The sequence below is a fragment of the Amphiura filiformis genome, chromosome 5 (assembly GCF_039555335.1).
Source record: "Amphiura filiformis chromosome 5, Afil_fr2py, whole genome shotgun sequence".
NCBI classification, from domain to species: Eukaryota; Metazoa; Echinodermata; class Ophiuroidea; order Amphilepidida; family Amphiuridae; genus Amphiura; species Amphiura filiformis.
This window is the reverse complement of record NC_092632.1, coordinates 52,059,160-52,081,066: the sequence shown is the minus strand read 5'-3', so window position 1 is coordinate 52,081,066 and position 21,907 is coordinate 52,059,160. Positions and strand designations below refer to the sequence as shown.

The 21,907-nt window shown below is 37.5% G+C and overlaps 1 protein-coding gene across 1 annotated transcript in view; it reads right to left on the bottom strand.

Moving 5' to 3' along the window:
• Nucleotides 1-729: 729 nt before the first annotated feature.
• Nucleotides 730-21,907, bottom strand: part of LOC140153337 (lysosome-associated membrane glycoprotein 5-like) — a 42,737-nt gene continuing 21,559 nt past the window's right edge. Inside the window, exons 4-7 of the mRNA XM_072176064.1 lie at nt 21,311-21,475; nt 17,638-17,731; nt 13,639-13,833; nt 730-1,203 (exon numbers count right to left, since the gene is read on the bottom strand). Of these exons, the coding sequence (XP_072032165.1) occupies nt 1,037-1,203; nt 13,639-13,833; nt 17,638-17,731; nt 21,311-21,475 (621 nt within the window). The 3' untranslated portion in view covers nt 730-1,036. The remainder of the gene's footprint in view (nt 1,204-13,638; nt 13,834-17,637; nt 17,732-21,310; nt 21,476-21,907) is intronic.

The following is a 21,907-nucleotide window of genomic DNA, read 5'->3' as shown; positions in this document are numbered from 1 at the left end:
TGCACAGTGGGTTCTACCCGTATTAACAAAATTATTTTGTTATGCGTTTTGCAAAGCGCTATCAATGCAAAAACAATATTTTAAATAATTGCTAAATAAATCAACTGTTTTATGGTAATCCATACAGGTTTGATGTTTACAATTATCATGATGATAAAACAAAATGAAAACAAAAATGAAAACAATATTGATATAAAATTGGATAGATTGAGCACATCGGTCTCGCTATGAGATTTAAAATATTGGACGAGACGTAGTTTTGGATCCAATATTGTCACACACTTGGACTCATCAAAACATAATCATGTCTGCAGTTGTATGCGAATTCTTTCGTTTATGATATAATTTATGGGCATATTCAATGACTGATTCAATATTCATAATCAATTCAAAATTATTGAGTCGAGTTTTTATAATTAGTTGCTTTACATCAAGACGCTATGCTATGAGCATACACGACGAGTAATACCGTACAGTGCAAAAATATTTTACTCAACATTGAGTAAAAAGGTCACAACTCAACAAATGAGTAAAAAATTACTCAACATTGAGTAATTTTTAATCATTTGTTAATTTTTTACTCATTTGTTGAGTTGTGACCTATATGAGCTCAATATTGAGTAATTTGTCACTCATTTGTTGAGTTGTGACCTTTTTACCCAATGTTGAGTAAAATATTTTTTGCAGTGTAGCAAATAAACTATAGGGTCTATGGTAGAGTAGATATGCAATAATACAATGCTGTTTTGTTTTGCAAGCAATTTTAAGTATGAAATATAATTAAAACTATTAATGATACTTCATAACTGCAAATAAACCTAATGGCATAAAAACGCATTTTATGTTTTTTAAACAAAAATGCATGTCAAAAAGAGATTTTGAACTTGGTGGTGTAAATGAATCTAGACACTGTTAAATCTGCAAGCATTTTGTGCACATTTAAAATGCTTCAAGATTGTATGTCATTTGAAATATGTGTTTTAAAATATGAAGTGAAATTTAATAATTATGTAATAACAAATTATAATTGTACACCTTATTCTACGGCTTTATATCCTGTTCTGTCTGTGATACTTCCCATTCGTCGGCCTACGGCATAGATAATTATGACTATAAGAATAAGGCAGCCGAGAGTTGCTCCAACTGCTATAGAGGCTACGTTACTGGTTGGTTTCTTCTGTTTATCCGATTCACAAGGCTCTTCTGTAAAATAGATAGGAGGAAAAAAGGAGGAATTACTAGTATTATGCGCACACCTGCGCCATAGAGCATTGCGTTATATTGACGTCATGCAGGACAGTGCTGGTCATGCGCAGGTAGGTAAACGCCCGAGGTAACGTCATGAGATATAACGTATAATAGTTTTTTAATAGGCCTACGTTATATTTGGCGTATATAAAATAATTTTAAAAAAACCTCTCCTTAAGGGAAGGGGTATGAACGTTTGGACAGTATTTATTGTGGGACATTAGAACACATCAGACATATCGAATTGCATTCTGAATACGAAGAATGTCATTCTGATATCAAATAATTTTGATTTTTGAAATTCGCAATGTAATACACATTTTATGGCAAATCATTAAAATTGATATTTTTGATATTTAACAGTACTCGAAGTAAACTTTATAAATCTGATGATTTATACTTAACGTGTATGTAGGTGGGATGAAAAGCCGACGATCAATTGAAAATTTTGACCTTTCGTATTGAACATATGCATTTTTCCCCCAAAACACCAACAAAAATTAGGTCTTTTGGGGAAAAATCCATATCTTCAATATGAAAGGTCAAAATTTTCAATTGATCGTCGGCTTTTCCTCCCAGCTACATACACTTTAAGAATATATCAATAGATTTATAAAATTTACTTCGAGGACTGTTATATATCAACAATTTGAAAAATATCAAATTTTTATAATTTGTCATAAAATTTGTATTTTATCGTGATTTTCAAGAAATGAAAATTATTTGATATCAGAAAGACATGCTTCGTATTCCGAATGCAATCTGAGGTGCTCATGTTCCATAAAAAATACTGTCGAAACGCTCATTCCAGATCCCTTAAAAGCTCTTAAAATAGAGGCCTATATAGGACAGGTCAAAGCAGGTCTATATAATACGCTGTCCGTGTATAAAGCAAGATAATGTTGACGTTCTATTTTGTTTTTATATAAATTATAATTGAATTATTCATTCTTATGCATGGGAATAACAAACAGTATTTATTTTACGTCACGTCAACAGTGGAGCCAAAGCGGTTTGGCACACAGAAATTGTGGCAGTCGACTTTTGAGTTTTGGATAAGTAACACGGGGAAGAAAATTATTTATAATTATTGGCATAAGGAATTCTATAACATAAATCTATAATTAAGTTAAAATGGCATATTTAGGCCTTATTATTTAACTACAAATATCTGCTAAATTTAACTAAATATGATTCAGATAGCATGGTTAATTACACCTCCTACATATTCATGAGCTAATGCATGCGCCAACAGACTCGGCCAACTGATTCAACAAGATCACGCACAATAAAAACAACTAGACTTAGCTGTGGTCTAAGACCACGAACACAGCCGTGTTATGACCCCTTAATGACCTTTGACCCTAAAATATATGAAAACCCCATAGATATTGGCTAATGTCAATGTATGTGTGCACGTGGCATCACTTTGCCATGTTATTTGTGGCAGAAAGGGCATTTTGAAGGTTTTTCGTTTCAGGCCGGAAGTGACACCTTAATGACCTTTTACCCCAAATAAAAAAATACCACGTATACACTGAGTAACATCAATTCATGTGTGAATGTACCGTCTCTGTGCTATATTTTTCTTGGCTGATAAAGTTTTTGAAGTTATTTCGTTTTATACCGGAAGTGACCCCTTAATGACCTTTGACCCCAAATCTGTGTACACCCTTTGACACTGGGTAATAACAACATACATGTGTGCAAGTGGCATCACTGTCCTACGTAATTTGTGGGAGAAGATGTATTTTAAAGTTATTTCGTTTTATACCGGAAATTACCCCTTAATGACCTTTGACCCCAAATAAAAAAATACCATATATACATTGGGTAGACATAATTCATGTGTGAACATACCATCACTCTCCTATATTTTTCTTAGCTAATAGAAATTTTTTCAGGTATTTCGTTTTATACCGGAAGTGACCCCTTAATGACCTTTGACCCCAAATCTGTGTACACCCCATAGACACTGGGTAATAACAATGCATGTGTGCAAGTGACGTCTCTGTCCTACATAATTTGTGGAAGAAGATGCATTTTAAAGGTATTTCTTTGTATACCGGAAGTGACCCCTTAATGAGCTTTGACCCCAAATAAAAAAAATACCACATATACATTGGGTGACTGCAGATTATATGTGAACATACCGTTACTTTCCCATGTTTTACTGAGCTAATAAAAAATTTTGAAGGTTTTTCGTTTTATACCGGAAGTGACCCCTTATTGACCTTTGACCCCAAATCTGTGTACACCTTATAGACACTGGGTAATTACAATGCATGTGTGCAAGTGGCGTCTCTGTCCTACGTAATTTGTAGGAGAAGGTGCATTTTGAGCTGAAATCACGTTTTTGACCCCTGTGACCCCTGCGTGACCTTTGACCCAACAAGTTTCATGTGACATGTAGGGGCACGGTCAATGATCATTGTGAATAAGTTAGGTCAAAATCGATGTAAGCATGTGAGTGCTAGAGCAAATGTAATGGTTGACAGAAGAAAGAAAGAAGAACTAGACTTAGCTGTGGTCTAAGACCACGAACACAGCCGTGTTGTGACCTCTTAATGACCTTTGACCCAAAAAATATATGAAAACCCCATAGGCATTGGCTAATGTCAATGTATGCGTGCACGTGGCATTATTTTGCCATGTTATTTGTGGCAGAAGGGCATTTTGAAAGTTTTTCGTCTCAGACCGGAAGTGGCCCCTTAATGACCTTTGACCCCAAATCTGTGTACACCCCATAAACACTGGGTAATAACAATGCATGTGTGTAAGTGGCATCACTGTCCTGAGTAATTTGTGGGAGAAGATGCATTTTAAAGGTATTTCGTTTTATACCGGAAATGACCCCTTAATGACCTTTGACCCCAAATAAGAAAATATCATATATACATTGGTTAAACACAATTCATGTGTGAACATACCATTACTCTCCTATGTTTTTCTTAGCTAATACATTTTTTTGAAGATATTTCAATTTATACCAGAAGTGTCCCCTTAATGACCTTTGACCCCAAATGTGTGTACGCCCCATAGACACTGGGTAATAACAATGCATGTGTGCAAGTGGCATCTCTGTCCCACATAATTTGTGGAAGAAGATGCATTTTAAAGGTATTTCTTTTTATACCGGAAGTGACCCCTTAATGAGCTTTGACCCCAATTAAAAAAAAATACCACATATACATTGGGTAACTGCAGATCATATGTGAACATACCGTTACTGCGCTATGTTTTACTTAGCTAATAAAAATTTGTGAAGGTTTTTTGTTTTATACCGGAAGTGACCCTTAATGACCTTTGACCCCAAATCTGTGTACACCATATAGACACTGGTTAATATCAATGCATGTGTGCAAGTGGTGTCACTGTCGTACGTAATCTGTAGGAGACGATGCATTTTTAGTTGAAATCACGTTTTTGACCCCTATGACCCCTGCGTGACCTTTGACCCCACAAGTTTCATGTGACGTGTAGGGGCATGGTCAATGATCATTGTGACCAAGTTAGGTCAAAATCGATGTAAGCATGTGAGTGCTAGAGCAAATGTAATGGTTGACAGAAAGAAGAAAGAATTAGCTGTGGTCTAAGACCACGAACACAGCCGTGTTGTGACCCCTTAATGACCTTTGACCCCAAAATATATGAAAACCTCATAGACATTGGCTAATGTCAATGTATGTGTGCACGTGGCATCACTTTGCCATGTAATTTGTGGCAGAAGGGGCATTTTGAAGGTTTTATGTCTCAGACCGGAAGTGACCCCTTAATGACCTTTTACCCCAAATAAAAAATACCACGTATACACTGAGGAACATCAATTTATGTGTGAATGTACCGTCTCTGTGCTATATTTTTCTTGGCTGATAAAACTTTTTGAAGTTATTTCGTTTTATACCGGAAGCGACCCCTTAATAACCTTTGACCCCAAATCTGTGTACACCCCATAGACACTGGGTAATAACAATGCATGTGTGTAAGTGGCATCACTGTCCTACGTGATTTGTGGGAGAAGATGCATTTTAAAGGTATTTCGTTTTATACCGGAAATTACCCCTTAATGACCGTTGACCCCAAATAAAAAAAATACCATATATACATTGAGTAAACACAATTCATGTGTGAACATACCATCACTCTCCTAAGATTTTCTTAGCTAATAAAAATTTTTGAAGATATTTCGATTTATACCGGAAGTGACCCCTTAATGACCTTTGACCCCAAATCTGTGTACACCCCATAGACACTAGATAATAACAATGCATGTGTGCAAGTGGCGTCACTGTCCTACATAGTCTGTGGAAGAAGATGCATTTTAAAGGTATTTCGTTTCATACCGGAAGTGACCCCTTAATGAGATTTGACCTCAAATAAAAAAAAATACCACATATACATTGGGTGACTGAAGATCATATGCGAACATACCGTTACTGTCCCATGTTTTACTTAGCTAATAAAATTTTTTAAAGGTATTTCGTTTTATACCGGAAGTGACCCCTTAATGACCTTTGACCCCAAATCTGTGTACACCACATATACACTGGGTAATAACAATTCATGTGTGCAAGTGGCGTCGCTGTCATACGTAAGTCGTGGGAGAAGATGCATTTTTAGTTGAAATCACGTTTTTGACCCCTTTGACCTCTGCATGACCTTTGACCCCACAAGTTTTATGTGACATGTAGGGGCACGGTCAATGATCATTGTGACCAAGTTAGGTCAAAATCGATGTAAGCGTTTGAGTGCTAGAGCAAATGTAATGGTTGACAGAAAGAAGAAAGAACTAGATCTGGTTACAGATCTGGACCTGCCCGGGGCCGGAAATGCCAGTCTTAACTTAAAGTTTGACCTTTGACCGGCTATTATGGACATCTCACATAATGGTGCATCACTGTAGCATGTAGGGGCTTTATCCGTCTTCCACAGGCTGAGATACAGCTACTTTTCCGTAATTTTAATTTTTTATGTGCAAATTTGACGTTTTGACCTCCTTAATGACCTTTGTCCCCAATATAAAAAAACCTCATATACACCGAGAAAATGCATTGTTACAGTTTAAATTAAACAAATCTACTATGCTTAGTTATGGAGAAAAAAATTCTTGAAGTTATTTAGCTTAAAACCGGAAATGACGTCTAAATGACCTTTGACCAAAAAATAAAAATACCGTGCATACATCGGGTAACACTAATGCATATATGAAGTTTATATCACTCTGGTCTGGTCACGTTTTGAGATATAAAAAAATGAACATATTTGATGATTTTTGGTTTTTGACCGGAAGCAACCCCTTAATGACCTTTGACCCCAAAACTGTAGACACCCTTAAGACCCTGGTTAGTAGCAATGCATGTGTGCTAATGACAACACTCTGCTATGTAATTTGTAAAGACAGTGATTTTTTAAATATTTTTAGCATTCTGACCGGAAATGACCCCCTTAATGACCTTTGACCCCTTATATGTGAACACCCTATAGACACCAACCAAAGTCAAGTCACATGACCTAAGCATGTCACCATCACATGTAATTTGTGGAAGAAGAAGCATTTTGAAGATATTTGGTTTTATCCCGGAAATGACCCCTTAATGACCTTTGACCCCAAATCTGTGAACACCCTATAGACACTGGATATAGACAATGCATATGTGCAAGTGACGTCATTGTACGATGTAACATGTAAGAGAAGAAGCATTTTGAAATTTGTTGCCAGAAAGAAGAAAGAAAGAAGAAAGAACTAGATCTGGTTACAGATCTGGACCTAGCCGGGCCGGAAATGCCAGTCTTAACTTAAAGTTTGACCTTTGATTGGTTATTATGGACATCTCACACCGTTAATGGTGCATCACTGTTTATCCGTCTTCCATAGGCTGAGATACAGCTACTTTTCCGTAATTTTAAACATTTTTTTGCAAATTTGACGTTTTAACCTCCTTAATGACCTGTGACCCCAATATAAAAAACCCTCATATACACCGAGAAAATGCATTGTTACAGTTTAAATTTAAAAAATCTACTAAGCTTAGTTATGGAGATAAAAATTCTTGAAGTTATTTAGCTTAAAACCGGAAATGACGTCTAAATGACCTTTGACCAAAAAATAAAAATACCGTGCATACATCGGGTAACACTAATGCATATGTGAAGTTTATGTCACTCTGGTCTGGTTATGTTTTGAGATTTAAAAAATGAACATATTTGATGATTTTGGTTTTGACCAGAAGCGACCCTTAATGACCTTTGATCCCGAAACTGTAGACACCCCAAAGACCCTGGTTAGTAGCAATGCATGTGTGCTAATGACAACACTCTGCTATGTAATTTGTAAAAACAGTGATTTTTGAAGATTTTTAGCTTTCAGACCGGGAATGACCCCCTTAATGACCTTTGACCCCTTATCTGTGAACACCCTATAGACACCGACCAAAGTCAAGTCACATGACCTAAGCATGTCACCATCACATGTTATTTGTGGAAGAAGAAGCATTTTAGAGTAAAAATCACATTTTTGCCATTGTGAGCAGGTCACAGGTCAAATGGAGTTCAATGTCATATCACATGTGGGGACATGGTCAGTGGTGTTTGTGACTAAGTATGGTCAAAATCGGTCAAAGCATAACAGAATTAGGGCGAAACGTGGCAAGTCACGCACGTGTTGCCAGAAGAAGAAAGATCAGATACCACCACAAGACCGAGCCGGTGTCCCGGCTAGGTAAAGATCCAGTAGCATTTCAAGACCTAGCCGGTGTCCCGGCTAGGTAAAGAAGAAAGAAGAAGAACCTGTAAGAAAAAGACACAGCCGTGACTAACGTCACGGCTGTGTAAAGAAAGAAAGAACCTGTAAGAAAAAAGACACAGCCGTGACTAACGTCACGGCTGTGTAAAGAAAGAAAGAACTAGACTTAGCTGTGGTCTAAGACCACGAACACAGCCGTGTTGTGACCCCTTAATCACCTTTGACCCCAAAATATATGAAAACCCCATAGACATTGGTTAATGTCAATGCACGTGTCCACGTGGCATCACTTTGCTATGCTTTTTGTGGCAGAAGGGATATTTTGAAGGTATATCGTTTTATACCGGAAGTAACCCCTTACTGACCTTTGACCCCAGATGTGTGTACACCATATAAACACTGTGTTATAACAATGCATGTGTGCAAGTGGCGTCACTGTCCTACGTAATTAGTGGAAGAAGCATTTTAAAGATTTTCGTTTTATACCGGAAGTGACCCCTTACTGACCTTTGACCCCAAATCTGTGTACACCCCATAGACACTGGGTAATAACAATGCATGTGTGCAAGTGGCGTCACTGTCCTACAGAATCTGTGGAAGAAGATGCATTTTAAAGGTATTTCGTTTTATACCGGAAGTGACCCCTTAATGAAATTTGACCCAAATCAAAAAAATACCACATATACATTAGGTGGCTGCAGATCATGTGTGAACATATCGTTACTGTCCCATGTTTTACTTGGCTAATAAAAATTTTTGAAGGTTTTTCGTTTTATACCGGAAGTGACCCCTTAATGACCTTTGACCCCAAATCTGTGTACACCATATAGACACTGGGTAATAACAATGCATGTGTGCAAGTTGGGTCGCTGTCCGACGTAAGTTGTAGGAGAAGATGCATTTTTAGTTGAAATCACGTTTTTGACCCCTGTGACCCCTGCGTGACCTTTGACCCCGCGAGTTTCATGTGACATGTAGGGGCATGGTCAATGATCATGGTGACCAAGTTAGGTCAAAATCGATGTAAGCATGTGAGTGCTAGAGCAATTGTAATGGTTGACAGAAAGAAGAAAGAAAGAAGAAAGAACTAGACTTAGCTGTGGTCTAAGACCACGAACACAGCCGTGTTGTGACCCCTTAATGACCTTTGACCCCAAAATATATGAAAACGCCCATAGACATTGGCTAATGTCAACGCATGTGTGCACGTGGCATCACTTTGCCATGTTACTTGTGGCAGAAGGGGCATTTTGAAGGTTTTCGTCTCAGACCGGAAGTAACCCCTTAATGACATTTGACCCCAAATAAAAAAATACCACATATGAATTGGGTAACCACAATTCATGTGAGAACATACCGTTACTGTCCTATGTTTTTCTTAGCAAATAAAATTTTTGAAGGTTTTTCGTTTTATACCGGAAGTGACCCCTTAATGACCTTTGATCCCAAATCTGTGTACACCCCATAGACACTGGGTAATAACAATACATGTGTGCAAGTGGCGTCACTGTCCTACAGAATCTGTGGAAGAAGATGCATTTTAAAGGTATTTCTTTTTATACCGGAAGTGACGCCTTAATGAGCTTTGACCCCAAATAAAAAAAAATACCACATGTACATTGCGTGACTGCAGATCATATGTGAACATACCGTTACTGTGCTATGTTTTACTTAGCTAATAAAAATTTGTGAAGGTTTTTCGTTTTATACCGGAAGTGACCCCTTAATGACCTTTGACCCCAAATATGTGTACACCACATAGACACTGGGTAATAACAATGCATGTGTGCAAGTGAGGCCGCTGTCCTACGTAAGATGTGGGAGAAGATGCATTTTAGTTGAAATCACGTTTTTGACCCCTATGACCTCTGCGTGACCTTTGACCCCACGAATTTCATGTGACATGTAGGGGCATAGTCAATGATCATTGTGACCAAATTAGGTCAAAATCGATGTAAGCATGTGAGTGCTAGAGCAAATGTAATGGTTGACAGAAGAAGAAGAAAGAACTAGACTTAGCTGTGGTCTAAGACCACGAACACAGCCGTGTTGTGACCCCCTTATTGACCTTTGACCCCAAAATATATGAAAGTCCCATAGACATTGGCTAGTGTCAATGTACATTTGCATATGGCATCACTATGCCATGTTACTTGTGGCAGAAGGGGCATTTTGAAAGATTTTCGTCTCAGAACGGAAGTGACCCCTTGATGACCTTTGACCCAAAATAAAAAAATACCACATATACACTGGGTAACCACAATTCATATATGAACATACCGTTACTGTCCTTTGTTTTTCTTAGCTAATAAAAAATTTTTGAAGGTATTTCGTTTTATACCGGAAGTGACCACTTAATGACCTTTGACCCCAAATCTGTGTACACCCCATATACACTGGGTAACACCAATGCATGTGTGCAAGTGGTATCACTGTCCTACGTAATTTGTGGAAGAAGATGCATTTTATAAGTATTTCGTTTTATACCGGAAGTGACCCCTTAATGACCTTTGACCCCAAATCTGTGTACACCCTATAGACACTAGGTAATTACAATACATGTGTGCAAGTGGCGTCACTGTCCTACGTAATTTGTGGGAGAAGATGCATTTTAAAGGTTATTTCTTTTTATACCGGAAGTGACCCCTTAATGACCTTTGACCCATATAAAAAAAATATCACATATACACTAGGTAACTGCAACTCAGATGTGAACATACCGTTACTGCCCTATGTTTTGTTTAGCTAATAAAAATTTTTGAAGGTATTTCGTTTTACACCGGAAGTGACCCCTTAATGACCTTTGACCCCAAATCTGTGTACACCATATAGACACTGGATAATAACAATGCATGTGTACTAGTGGCGTCACTGTCCTACGTAAGTTGTGGGAGAAGATGCATTTTTAGTTGAAATCACGTTTTTGACCCCTATGACCTCTGCGTGACCTTTGACCCCACAAGTTTCATGTGACATGTAGGGGCACGGTCAATGATCATTGTGACCAAGTTAGGTCAAAATCGATGTAAGCGTGTGAGTGCTAGAGCAAATGTAATGGTTAAGAAAGAAAGAAAGAACCTGTAAGAAAAAAGAACAGCCGTGTAACGTCACGGCTGTGTAAGAACCTGTAAGAAAAAAGACACAGCCGTGACGTTAGTCACGGCTGTGTAAAGAACCTGTAAGAAAAAAGACACAGCCGTGACTAACGTCACGGCTGTGTAATAAGAAAAAAAGACACAGCCGTAAAAAGAGAATCAGCCACCAGCGTTTGTGCGATTTTGGCCCGATGATCAAGGACTTAATGGTCCTGTCTTGGAGTCGACCATATGTGAGTGGACGCGGCGAATCAGCCGTAAACTCGGCAAATCAAATGTATGTGAAGGTCGTATTCATAGGTGTATCAATTCGTTGCGACAAGTATCTTATCAAACGCTGTTTAAATCAATCAATAATACTACTGCTGAAGAGGATAATAAGCTTCTACCTATTTCTATAGAATAGTTCTAGTCTTTGTTTGCTTTGGCTAAATCCTGTTCAAGTGGTAGATAACAAAGCATTGTATTTTTGTCTAGGTATGTATAATCAACAATGAACAATGAGAGGATATTTCTGTACCTCGTTGACTTGGGGATGATTTGAAATGACCGCCAATTATGACTGTTGGATATTTATTACCAGAAGTGTAGAAAAAGAGGCACATGTAGAACCGATAAAAAATACAATTTTATCTAAGGAACAGAGTTCAACAAATCATAACCCCGCTTTTGGATATCGTTTGAAGTCAAATGATATACCATTTTAAAGCTTATGGTATATATTTTCTAAACACGAAATAAAACAAAATTGACCGGGCCGACTTTACGGCTGATTCGCCGCGTCCAGTCACATATGGTCCTGGACCATAAGCCTATTTAGAATCAGGCACCAGCGTTTGTGCGATTTTGGCCCGATGATCAAGGACTTAATGGTCCTGTCCTGGAGTCGACCATATGGTCCTGGACCATTAGCCTATTTAGGCTCATTTTAGACAAATGAAAGATAAAATATATGCATCTTTCAACACATAATAATATATGCAAGTTCAACGGACGCCGAAAAGAATTGGCACATTTAGCTCATAAATATTTAAGAGGTGTAATAAACCAAATACTACATATAGGCCTATCCGGGAACCTCCGGGTTCGGTGTGATAGGCCCGTATAGCCACGGTACCTCTGGAAAAATAGTTTGCCCCATTTCCCGTATAACCATGTAGTATTTGTATAAGGTTGTATTTTTATCCCTTGGTGCAGCTTGATTTATTACGTGATTTTTAATTTCAGTCAAGAATGGGAGTTGTGATTGAGTTACATCGGGTGTCATGATATCCGACGTACGCCTACAAGATACAGGTACGTGGATGGCAGGTGGAATATATAGTAAACTAATACAACATGATAATTGATCAATTTATGTTCACCCATTCATCATGCTCATCTTAACCTTTTATATGATGAAACCATTATGTTAAAAACATCGTGTAGGTAGTTAAAACAACAAGTTTGTTTCCCGTGGGCATTTTGTTTTTGGAGCCATTTTACCGCAATTGTGTTTGTTTGAGAAATCCTCTTGAAAAAGAAAAATTTCAAGCAAAAAATGAATGAATGACACAATTTTGCATTTTTTCTCGTTTTGTTTTACAAACAATAATAAAATCAATAAATCATATGAAAAGCAATATATAAATTTCCTAAAACTCAAAAATGTTTTATGTCTAACCTACTCGGCACTATCGGCACTGATTTGTCGTTAAAGTATTTTAAAGTGATTTGAGGCATAGGCCTATAATAGCCTATGTTACCATAAACCCTGACCGTGAACGTAATTTTGTTAAATAACAAAAACACGCATTTTGAAATTTCGTTTTTAGGCCACCTGTGGGAAAACAAAACTGTTCTTTTTAGCCTAAAACTCCTTTCATGGTTATTAAATATCAACCATCTACTTATTTCAGCCGCCGTGTACTTCTAGTTGCTGTATGGTATACCATGGATATACAAACTTAAATATGTTTTGCAGACTGAAAATAGTTTGTTTTGCAAACTCAACCTATATTTTATATGTTTTTGCTAACTAGAAATATTGGTTGTAAACTATAGTTGTTGCAAACGTAAACAATATTTGTTGCAAACTTAAAATATTTGTTGCAGACTTTAAAGGCCAAAAATAAAAAGAAAAAAGAAGAAGATAGTTTGCTTGTCCTCCACAACTTTTTCAGAATTGGGTCGGTTGGTCGTGATTTTTCCCAATTTTTTAAAGGTCATAGCCAAAACATGACTGTATGCCTTTAATTAGCTTAATAAATAGCCCAAATAGTTGTGAATTGGGATATTTCTCTACTGATTACCACTACAATCATTTTTTTAAACAATTTAGAAGTGTGTAGAAACTGTAAAAAAACCTTTTCACGATGTCAAAAATGTTGAAAGATATTTTTTTTCTGGAATTTCCAAAATTAGGGTCGGCATTTGTACAGTAAAACTAAAAAAGATTTTTCTGATTAGGGTCGGTCGGTGAAGGACAAGCAAACAATCTTTTTTTGGGGCCTTATAATTAACATATTTTTTTTTTTAATTAAAAAATATTATATGCACCAAACTTGAACCTACCTTCACTAAACGTCCCATTATTTTTTGGTTTCATAAATGGTTGTAATCGTATCTCGTCAATTTTTAGAACACTTGTGTGCATTTTATCTGATGATGACAGCTCGATTGAATCATCTGCTTGGCAGGTATAAGCACTCCTATATGGAGTCTCAAAAAATTCTGCTTTCGAATCAACACGTACTGTCACTTTTCCAGCTGTATTCAGAAATAGAAGAAACAAGAAATAAAATACAATTATTATAATTATGCTAACATCGTCTTTTCTTTTACCATTGTGAATTGAGTTCCTTTGATGCTATCTTCAGTAGATAGCCATGTGAATTCGATGCTCCTTGGTAGATAGCTATGTGAATTGAGTTCATTTGATGCTATCTTCAGTAGATAGCTGTGTGAATAATTGAGTTCATTTGATGCTATCTTCAGTAGATAGCTGTGTGAATTGAGTTCCTTTGATGCTATCTTCAGTAGATAGCCATGTGAATTCGATGCTCCTTGGTAGATAGCTGTGTGAATTGAGTTCATTTGATGCTATCTTCAGTAGATCGCCGTGTGAATTGAGTTCCTTTGATGCTATCTTCAGTAGATAGCCGTGTGAATTGAGTTCCTTTGATGCTATCTTCAGTAGATAGCCATGTGAATTCGATGCTCCTTGGTAGATAGCTATGTGATTATTGAGTTCATTTGATGCTATCTTCAGTAGATAGCCATGTGAATTGAGTTCCTTTGATGCTATCTTCAGTAGATAGCCATGTGAATTCGATGCTCCTTGGTAGATAGCCGTGTGAATTGAGTTCATTTGATGCTATCTTCAGTAGATAGCCATGTGAATTCGATGCTCCTTGGTAGATAGCTATGTGAATTGAGTTCATTTGATGCTATCTTCAGTAGATAGCTGTGTGAATAATTGAGTTCATTTGATGCTATCTTCAGTAGATAGCTGTGTGAATTGAGTTCCTTTGATGCTATCTTCAGTAGATAGCCATGTGAATTCGATGCTCCTTGGTAGATAGCTGTGTGAATTGAGTTCATTTGATGCTATCTTCAGTAGATCGCCGTGTGAATTGAGTTCCTTTGATGCTATCTTCAGTAGATAGCCGTGTGAATTGAGTTCCTTTGATGCTATCTTCAGTAGATAGCCATGTGAATTCGATGCTCCTTGGTAGATAGCTATGTGATTATTGAGTTCATTTGATGCTATCTTCAGTAGATAGCTGTGTGAATAATTGAGTTCATTTGATGCTATCTTCAGTAGATAGCTGTGTGAATTGAGTTCCTTTGATGCTATCTTTAGTAGATAGCCATGTGAATTCGATGCTCCTTGGTAGATAGCTGTGTGAATTGAGTTCATTTGATGCTATCTTTAGTAGATAGCCATGTGAATTCGATGCTCCTTGGTAGATAGCTGTGTGAATTGAGTTCATTTGATGCTATCTTTAGTAGATAGCCATGTGAATTCGATGCTCCTTGGTAGATAGCTGTGTGAATTGAGTTCATTTGATGCTATCTTCAGTAGATAGCCATGTGAATTGAGTTCCTTTGATGCTATCTTCAGTAGATAGCCATGTGAATTCGATGCTCCTTGGTAGATAGCCGTGTGAATTGAGTTCATTTGATGCTATCTTCAGTAGATAGCCATGTGAATTCGATGCTCCTTGGTAGATAGCTGTGTGAATTGAGTTCATTTGATGCTATCTTTAGTAGATAGCCGTGTGAATAATTGAGTTCATTTGATGCTAACTATAATAGTTAATATGATGCTATTTGCTACTGAGAAATAAAAGCAAATCTACTATATATATTAAATATAACATCAAATGAACTTCACACAGCTATCTACTGAAGATTAAGATAGCATCAAATGAACTCAATGCACACAGCTATCTGCTAAAGATAACATCAAATGAACCCAATTCATACGCCATCTACTGAAGATAGCATCAAAAGAACTCAATTCAACGACTGTCACCTGGAGATATAAAGCATCAAATGAACTCAGTTCACACGGCTTCTACTGAAGATAGCATCAAATTAGAATGATTAGTTCCAAGCGGAAGCCACAAGTCTTCGACTACTTCTTATGTGAGCAAAAACTCAAACCAGTCGACACAAACCCATACCTTGGCGTCGAGATTTCTTGCATGATGCCGTAGAACCTCCACATTGACAACACTGTCAAGAATGCAAAGATAAAGTCCGGCATGGATCTGGTGCAGAGAAATCTCCAAGTCCAAGTAAACACAAAATTCTAGCATACAAATTGTAAGCCCTACTTTAGAATATGTATCCATCTGGTATCCGCACACACACACAAATATTGCTAAACTTGAACAGCGCTCCGCAGGCCGTTTTGTTTGTAGTAACTATAGCAGATACAGCAGTGTAACATCCAGGCTTCATGAACTGGAATGACAATCTCTTCAAAACAGAAGAGAAGCGGATAGACTCACACATTTTTTTTTTGTAAATTCAGAATGGTGATCTACATGTATCTGCTCCGGATAGACGGCTTATTCCAACTATAAGGGCATCCGCTTGCACTCAGCAAGATATAAACATCTCATATTTTCCCAAACAAAGTGTCGACTGGAATGCCCTGTCCCGCCCCTCGGTCATCAAGGCACCTTCTACATCATTCTTTAAAGAAAGACACAAAGAATATAGGCCTATAAACCAGAGTATCTAGCAGTTGACCCTAACCCCCATTGGCGTGATCCTCCAGAGGAGGCGGTGCCGATTATATCAACCCAGATCCAGACCTCAATTCACACGGTTATCTACTGAAGATAGCATCAAATGAACTCAATTAACACTGTCATTTATTGAAGATAGCATCAAATGAACTCAATTCACACTGTCATCTACTGAAGATAGCATCAAATGAACTCAATTCACACTGTCATCTACTGAAGATAGCATCAAATGAACTCAATTCACACTGTCATCTACTGAAGATAGCATCAAATGAACTCAATTCACACTGTCATCTACTGAAGATAGCATCAAATGAACTCAATTCACACTGTCATCTACTGAAGATAGCATCAAATGAACTCAATTCACACTGTCATCTACTGAAATAGCATCAAATGAACTCAATTCACACAGCTATCTACTGAAGATAGCATCAAATGAACTCAATGCACACAGCTATCTACTGAAGATAGCATGAAATGAACTCAATTCACACAGCTATCTGCTGATAATAGCATCAAATGAACTCAATTCACACATGCACCTACTGAAGATGATTTCAATTCACACGGATATCTACTGAAAATAGCATCAAATGAATCAATTCACACAAGTATCTACTGGAGATAAATGAACTCAATTCTCCCGGCTATCTACTGAAGACAGCATCAAAATGAACTGAATTCACATGGCTATCTACTGAAGATAGCATCAAATGAACTCAATTCACCCGGCTATCTACTGAAAATAGCATCAAATGAACTCAATTCACACAGGTATCTACTAAAGAGAAATGAACTCAATTCACACGGCTATCTACTGAAGACAGCATCACATGGCTATCTACTGAAGATAGCATCAAATCAACTCAATAGAGGCCGTCAGCCTTTCGCCATCTTGTGGGTACAAATGATCTGCGTGTTCATGCATTGGACGCTACGCGCAGGGCGCAGCTTGCCACGCAGCTGTTTTCACGCGTTGATGCGGTGATTTTGTTGTTCACGCATGCAGATCGAATGACCATCGCAGCGTGTACCCACAAGATGGCGGTATATGACGTCACGCTGACGGCCTCTATTCAAATGGCTCGCAACTGAAGATAGCATCAATTGAACTCAATTCACGCAGCTTTCTATGGCTGACAAATTAACATCAAAATCTTGAGGAACAAAAACAAATCCATTATTAATTTGTTTCCTTGCGCGACACAATTCATCGACGCTTCAGGCCCACATGCATGCACAGCTAGAAGCAAATTTATCCGCGATTTTTAAACATAATAATACACTCATATTCATATGCACTTACGATCAGCAGCGTCTTCGAAATATGTGGTATCCTCAGTGTTGTAGGTAAACTCTAAATCTTCTGCAAGCCAGTCATCAGTATCTCCTGAGCGTGTCTGTCAATGATTTCAACAAATCCAATAAGTCTTATATAATGCTTCACACGGGATATTTTTAAGTGGGTTTGACATAAAATAGAACAACAATAAAACATTTTTACAATCATACACTGTAAAAAATGTGTCTAGCTCTGATTCCAGAAAAATACAGCACTAATGTTTGGGGATGAAAAAATATTATCCTGTTTTGCCGAATGAAACATTGGTAAATCTTATAATCTTTCTAATAAAAGTTAATTTATTGGCCATTTGAGGGAAAATGGGTCAAAAACATGCAATCAATCACAAAATTTAAAGACTTGGCACAAGTCTAAGTATTCCAAATTTTGAGTATGGGCTTCAAGTTTGCTTATAATTTATTTATTTTTTTTGTTAATTTTGATAATTGATTATAACAGATATTAAACAAAACCAATCCATTACCTGAAATTGGTATTGTACAAGTCTTTAGACATGATGTCAGAACATACAAAAAACACTCTAAAAATGCATGTTTTGGGCCCATTTGATCAAATATTAAACTGTAATGCCATAGTTAGGGGAAAAAGTTCACTTTGGTGACCACTCTCTGGCTAGTAAGGTTTGACGATTGATTCAACTTCTATGGACCATTTAGAAAAAAATAGCCACCATGTCCCTCGCGAAAATCCGGCATTTTTCGCTAGAGGCCAAAATCAAAATGGCCGCCGCCACCATTTTGAAAATCAAGTTTTGAACCAGAGCACCTATAATCATGCACACAGACACTTTTCGGATATGTCGAGTACAAGGATTCCGATTCTGACATTAGTTTGACATTACGGCATCATTTTCCCAGAAATCCAAGATGGTGGCCGGCACCATCTTGAAAAATTTAGTTTTGAACAAGGACCTAAAATCGTGTACAAAGACACTTTTTGGATAAGTCGACCACTGATTTCAAATTTGACATTACTTTGACATTACGAACTCATATTTGCAGAAATCCAAGATGGTGGCCGCCGCGCCATCTTGAAAAAAAAAAGCATATTGCAGATTCTAAAACCCAGATAAGCACTTTTATAAACCCCAGATAATCCTGCCGTAACCCCAGATAAGCGACTAGGGATAAGGCGCCATATTCTGTAGACCCTCAGATAAAGTTAGTCATTTTTAAACCCCAAATAAATGCCTTAACATAGCATATTAAATAAGGAACATAAACCCCAGAAAGGTATCTAAACCCCAGATAAACATAAGGTGCCTTAACTCTAAATAGATAAACCCCAGAAAGGTTACCCCACATAAGGTCTTAACTCAGATAAGGGTTGTTCGTAGACCTCAGATAGGCATCTAAACCCAAAATAAGGCGCCTTAACCCCAGATAAGAGACGTAAACTCAGTATAAACCCCAGATAAGGCGCCGTCTGGGGTTTACTTCTCTTATCTTAGGTTTATGTTCCTTATTTAGGGTTAAGGCGCCTTATTTGGGGTTGGGACTGGTTTATCTGAGTGTACGTCCCTTATCTGGGGTTACGGCGCCTTATGGGGGGTTTAGACTGCCATATCTGAGTTTACGTCTCTTATCTGGGGTTAAGGCGCCTTATCTTGGGTTTAGATGTCTTATCTGAGGTTTACGACCCTTATCTGGGGTTAACGACCCTTATGTAGAGTTAAGGCACCTTATGTGGGGTTTAGATGCCTTATCTTAGGTTTATGTTCCTCATATAGGGTTAAAGCGCCTTATTTGGGGTTTGGACTGCTTTGTCGGCGGTCTACGTCCCTTATCTGGGGTTACGGCGCATTATCTGGGGTTTAGATGCCTTATCTGGGTTTAGACTGCGATATGCTAAGGTTAAGGCATCTTAGCCACAGGTAAGGAACGTAAACCCTGGATAAGGCCGTCTAAACCACAGGTAAGGCGCCTTATCCCAGATAAGGGATGTAAACCCAAGATAAGGCAGTTTAAACCCCATATAAGGGACATGAACCCCAGATAAGGCGGAAATGACACACTTATGCTTCTGCTCTCATTCAAAAATCACATTTACGCTCTACCAAATGGGGGCCATCTTGGATTTCTGGGCAAAAATGATTGTGTAACGTCAAATTAATGTCAGATTCGGATTTCTTGAGGTCGACTTACCGGAAAAGGTGTCTTTGTACACGATTTTAGGTAATCTGGTTCAAAACTTATTTTTTTTCAAGATGTCGCCGGCGGCCACCATCTTGGATTTCTGGGTAAATATGAGTTCGTAATGTCAAAGTAATGTCAAATTTGAAATCTTTGTGGTCGACTTATCCAAAAAAGTGTCTTTGTACACGATTTTAGGTCCTCTTGTTCAAAACTAAATTTTTCAAGATGGTGCCGGCCACCATCTTGGATTTCTGGGTGAAAATGATGCCGCAATGTCAAACTAATGTCAGAATCGGAATCCTTGTACTCGACATATCCGAAAAAGTGTCTTTGTGCATGATTATAGGTGCTCTGGTTCAAAACTTAGATTTTCAAAATGGTGGCGGCGGCCATTTTGGATTTTGGCCTCTAGCGAAAAATGCCGGGATTTTCGCGAGGGACATGGTGGCTATTTTTTTTCTAAATGGTCCATAGAAGTTGAATCAATCGTCAAACCTTACTAGCCAGAGAGTGGTCACCAAAGTGAACTTTTCCCCCTAACTACCAGTTATACCTAAATAATTAGAATTTAGCTATATATGTTTCATTTGACAAAATATAATAATTTATATATATTTACTCTGTTACACGAGTTTTACAGTGTGGGTCCATATTCCTAAATGTAATGAACAGTAAATAAAATATCATTTGAGACTTTTTAAAAAAAATAGTTGCGTTGTTCTACATTATGAATATATACCGTAGCTGTTTAAACAATCTTGCTCTGTATCATGCAAAATTAATGTTTAAGGGGTACTATACCCTCGATAAATTTAGTGTTATTTTGCATTTTTCTCAAAACTAATAACACACTGGTAACAAAAGTATATGTATTATTTAGGGGCAAGGAATCAATTACTACACTGGAATTTCAGTGACCCAAGACAAGCGGTTCGTTATTTATGATAAGAAATAAGGTACCGCTAGGATGTACCTCATTTCCTATCATATATATGCTGAACCGCTTGTCTTGAGTTACTGAAATTTCAGTGTAGTAATTGGATCCCTTGCCCCAATAATATACATAACTTTTGTTACCAGTGTGTTATTATTTTTTGAGAAAAATGCAAAAATAGTCACAAATTTACCACAGGGGTGTAAGTACCCCCTTAAAGAGGAATATTTTGATTTCAACGTATTACTATTTGTACTTATACCGTAGTAAATGCATTAGAAGACAATATAGTCCAAGAAATTGGGATCAATATGTAGGCCTACTACAATCGTGCAAATCATGTTAAATGTGCCCTTTTTGACAGGGTAACATAGTACTTTTAGTTCAACCACCTTTTCACACAAAATATAGGACTGTTGTTGTTGACATGGTACCAAAATCTACAGGCATATCTCTGCCAATTTTCGAAATACAGGTAAATTTAACATGACGGTTGTGGAAATCTAATGTACTATTATGTTTGTAAAATGTAGTTGAGAATACTGACCTTACTAAATTTCATTTTAAATGAATATGCTGCTTCTCTATCCAGAAAGGGTCCCCATTGTACATTGAGAATCTGCGCCTCGCCTGGCTTCTTACCGCTGTCGCAATCTCCTCCGATTTTAACTTTGAAATCTGAAAATGGTACTTCGGCGGTCTTAGGTAATTCCTGATATTGGATGAAACAATAATATTATACTGGTAATGTTACCAAGAATGATACACGGAAGTTACTGTCAGTATAACAAACTAAAATAAGTTTGGCATCATAATACGATAATCAGTGATATATAGACCAGCCATACTCTAAATGAAAAAGGAATTTTATTCAGCATGATTAGGAACTTTGGATTTATAGTTTTAATAAATTATGCGTATCAAGTTACTGAGATATTGATGAGGTGGGGGGGGGCAGTAGATGCATCAACATCTCAGTACAAGTGAATAATGTTGTACAATTTCTCGAGGAACAAATGATACGCATTTATTAACCATTTCACGCGACTAAAAAATCCCGTAATTTTTGCATCCACCCGCAAGAAAATTGAATGCGTTTTATGCCCGGCTAGTAATTTACTAATGTTTATACTCTGATTGGATC